At 52.8% G+C, this 3,298-nt stretch overlaps 1 protein-coding gene across 1 annotated transcript in view; it reads left to right on the top strand.

The window, feature by feature from the left end:
• LOC104278821 (voltage-dependent R-type calcium channel subunit alpha-1E-like) overlaps positions 1-3,298 on the top strand; it is a gene marked incomplete at its 3' end in the record, with an annotated part of 75,523 nt that overhangs the window by 43,696 nt on the left and 28,529 nt on the right. Inside the window, 1 exon segment of the mRNA XM_009875916.1 lies at positions 3,176-3,287. Coding sequence (XP_009874218.1) covers positions 3,176-3,287 — 112 coding nt within the window.

Genomic DNA, 3,298 nt, shown 5'->3' with positions numbered 1-3,298 from the left:
TCCTCTGAGCCCCGCTCGCAGGGACCCCATGGGGCAGCACAGCTCTTTGTGAGGCAAAATTGGGCCATCCTGACGGTGTGACCCAAACACGCTAGGGAGCAGAGCCCTTCAATGGAAGGCAGGTGCCTGGCTCTCTCGGCGTTGTGATGCCGCCCTGCCTGGGACTTGGAGCCTTCCCTAGCGGCTGTCAGTCACCATCGCTGGCCCTGTTCTCACTCACATACAGTATTATCTCTACCCGCTGCTGCAAATTGGCTCTGAGCAATCCTTGATCTGTCAGCATCGCCTACCCACTCTCAGATGTCACCAGCCCCCGCTGCTGCCCTGCTCAGTAACGTGTCTCTCTGAAATGTAATAATTCATTAAGTTGAGCTTAACTTCTCTTTTTTTTCTTTTCTTTTTCTCCCCCCCCCTCTGCCACCCCTTTCTCCTTCTAATGGACAAAAGCAATTAAGCTCCATTAGGGATCAAGCGTGTGGGAAGTGTCTCCCTCGGAGACGCTGCCGTAGCTACGCAAGCCTTGTCCCTGGATGCATGTGGCACCGGCTTCTTGCAAATCGGGGCTGTGAGCAAGAGAGGAACAGTTCTCGGTGAGAGGGGCGCTGGAAAAAACAAGATGTTCTCATTCCTTCCTTTGGGAAAAGGTGATGTGAGGCTCAGCTGGTTCTTCTGGCTGGGTTTCATCATGGACACATGATGACAGCTTATCTCACCGTGCAGCAAAAGGAGACACCAGCCTTGGCAGAGGAGGAGCTGGAAGATGGAGGGATGGACAAGGAGGAGGTGGCAGAGAGGGGCCATGTTTACCAGGAAGCTTTCCAGGTGTTCCTGGTTGTAAGATATATCTGCAGCATTTGGCTGGCAAAAGAAGGTGGCTGGCATGGGGTGATGGCCTGTGGGGCAGAGGTTCAGCACACCTGAGGACCAGTGGACCAAACCAGGGGAAGAAAAGCAACTTCCCCACTAGCTCAGGCTGCATACGGCATCCTCCTATCTCCTGACATCCCAGATTTGCTAACAAAGGCCAATGAGGGATGATGGCACAGCCAAAATGATCATATCTTTGCTCCAGCTAGGGCAAGGAGGGTTTCTGGCATGCTGTGCCCAAAACTGAGAGCCAGTTTCGCTGTTGGTTGTGGGAGGTCCTTCCTTCTCCCCCGTTTCCTCCCACCCTCCTTCCCTCCACTTAGGCTGCTTTTCTCTTCCTTTCTTTTTGTTCTCTCCCCCTTCTCTGCCCTAGGAAGAAAGTCTCATTTCGGTCTGAAAGCCAGCGATGGAGGGGGAGAGTCATTTGATGCTTAATGCCAGAGTGGCAGGAAACTTTACCTTCCTGGGGTGGAATTAAAAACGCTTGAATTGTCTGGGGATCTTAAACAAGAGATGTAGGGAACATGCAGGGCTTTTCACACAAACACACACACACATATGCAAAAGCCCACACAGCATTAAGGGTGTAATAGCTCAGCTTGGGTAATGCACTTGAACTCTCTCTGCAACAGACAGACCAATTCTCTGAGTTCTTTTGAATTTTTTTTATTATTTTTTTGAGGCTGGAGATTGCTGCTAGTCTCTGGGGAGAGAGATATTTGTCTTGCAGAGAGAACGGTGCTGTTTGTTCTTTGCAATCATGCTTTCCTCAGAGCACCTTCCCTGGGACGGGGATGAGGGCCCAGGCTGGGTTCTTCCTGGGGCTCTGCAGGCATCATATTGCACCCCTGAGGTGTTGTTACAAGGAAGGAAGGGTGTGCTGGGGGATGGCTGGTGTGAAGGATGCTCCCTGTGTGCAAATATGATCATCAGTAGAGGTGTGAAGTGCAAGTCGAGATGTCCCACGTACATGGTGTGTTCAAGCGTTGGGTGTGAGACCTCCTAGAAGGAGTTTTGGCCATGTTGTCTTGCATATAACCCGTGCTGTGGGTTGGAGGTTGCCTACGTGGCCATCCCTGTGCTTCCTGCCAAATATTTCCATTTCTCTGTGTGTGTGTGATGACTTTTGGGTGATGCTAGGGCTCTGGGTGCTTCTTCATACAGAGTGGGTGAAAAACCTGCATGAGTCTTCTGCATATGGGCACAGGTGTGTGTAAACCAGAAAGCAGACCATGCTTACCAGTGTGCTCTTGTGTTTTAACTGCGTGTGAGAAGGTGTATTTAGCCCTAGCTTCATACGGGTGTCTTTGCACAACTCTGAGCTGGTGAAACCATAAGTGTTATGCACCGAGGAGCGTGTTTACGCGTGTGCATAGGGGTGCGTGTGAGCACATGGATGCTGGTACATCTGTGGGCCACGTGTGTTAGAGGGTGCACGGGCAACGGGCACGGCATCAGCTCTGGCCAAGGTTGCTCGGTGTTTGGCAAGCCCTTGGCCACTCAGAGCCCTTGTGGTGCTGCCTGCCCTCCTGTGGAGCCGTGCCAAGCAGTTGTCCTCTGGGCTGTCATCGCACCGGGATGATTCACTGGCCAGAGGAGGAGAACAGAGATGTCTCAAGCCCTGGGAAAACCCTCCAAGGAAAGGATGGAAAGAGAAAAGATTCAGAGGGAGAGGTAAAGGTGGGGGACTGGGTCTGCCCTCCTCTGTCCCTTGGTGCCTCCACAGAGTGCTCAGTTTTTATTTCCTGAAGGGATGCACAAATGCTGAGCTAGTTGGTGCCAGTGACAGGACAAGGGGCAGTGGTTGCAAACTGGAGAACAGAAGGTTCAAGCTAAACGTAAGGAAATACTTCATGGTGAGGGTAACAGGGCACTGGAACAGGCTGCCCGAAGAAGTTGTGGCATCTTCATCTCTGGAGACTTTCAAACCGGCCTGGATGTGTTCCTATGTGATCTACTCATCTAGTCTGGCAGGGGGATTGGACTAGATGATCTTTCATTCTGTGGTTCAGATTCTGAAGTGGGGTGGTGCCACGAGCATTCTTTGCAAACGGCAGCAGGACTGAGCAGCTAAGCATGGTATTTGCTCACGTGCATCCATGCTTTTCTTCTCTGACTGTTCACCTGTCCCCGGGCCATGTTTTGGCTGAGGATGGCTTTGCGTCTCCCCAACGTGCACCAGCAGCCCTTGGCTCATGCTCGCCCGTGGTCCTTGCCTCCCCTCCCAGCCTCATGGTGCTCTCAGCCCTCCATGCACCCTGCTGCCCCCCTGGCATGCTTTCACCCCCTCTGCTCTGCCCTTCCTCAGGGAGTTTGCCAAAGAGCGTGAGCGAGTGGAGAACCGCCGAGCCTTCATGAAGCTGCGGCGCCAGCAGCAGATCGAGCGGGAGCTCAATGGCTAAAGGGCCCCGACATACAGAGTAGAGGAAGG

Source organism: Apaloderma vittatum, unplaced genomic scaffold (genome assembly GCF_000703405.1).
Source record: "Apaloderma vittatum isolate BGI_N311 unplaced genomic scaffold, ASM70340v1 scaffold7749, whole genome shotgun sequence".
Classification (NCBI taxonomy): domain Eukaryota; kingdom Metazoa; phylum Chordata; class Aves; order Trogoniformes; family Trogonidae; genus Apaloderma; species Apaloderma vittatum.
This window is presented reverse-complemented; position numbering and strand designations above follow the sequence as displayed.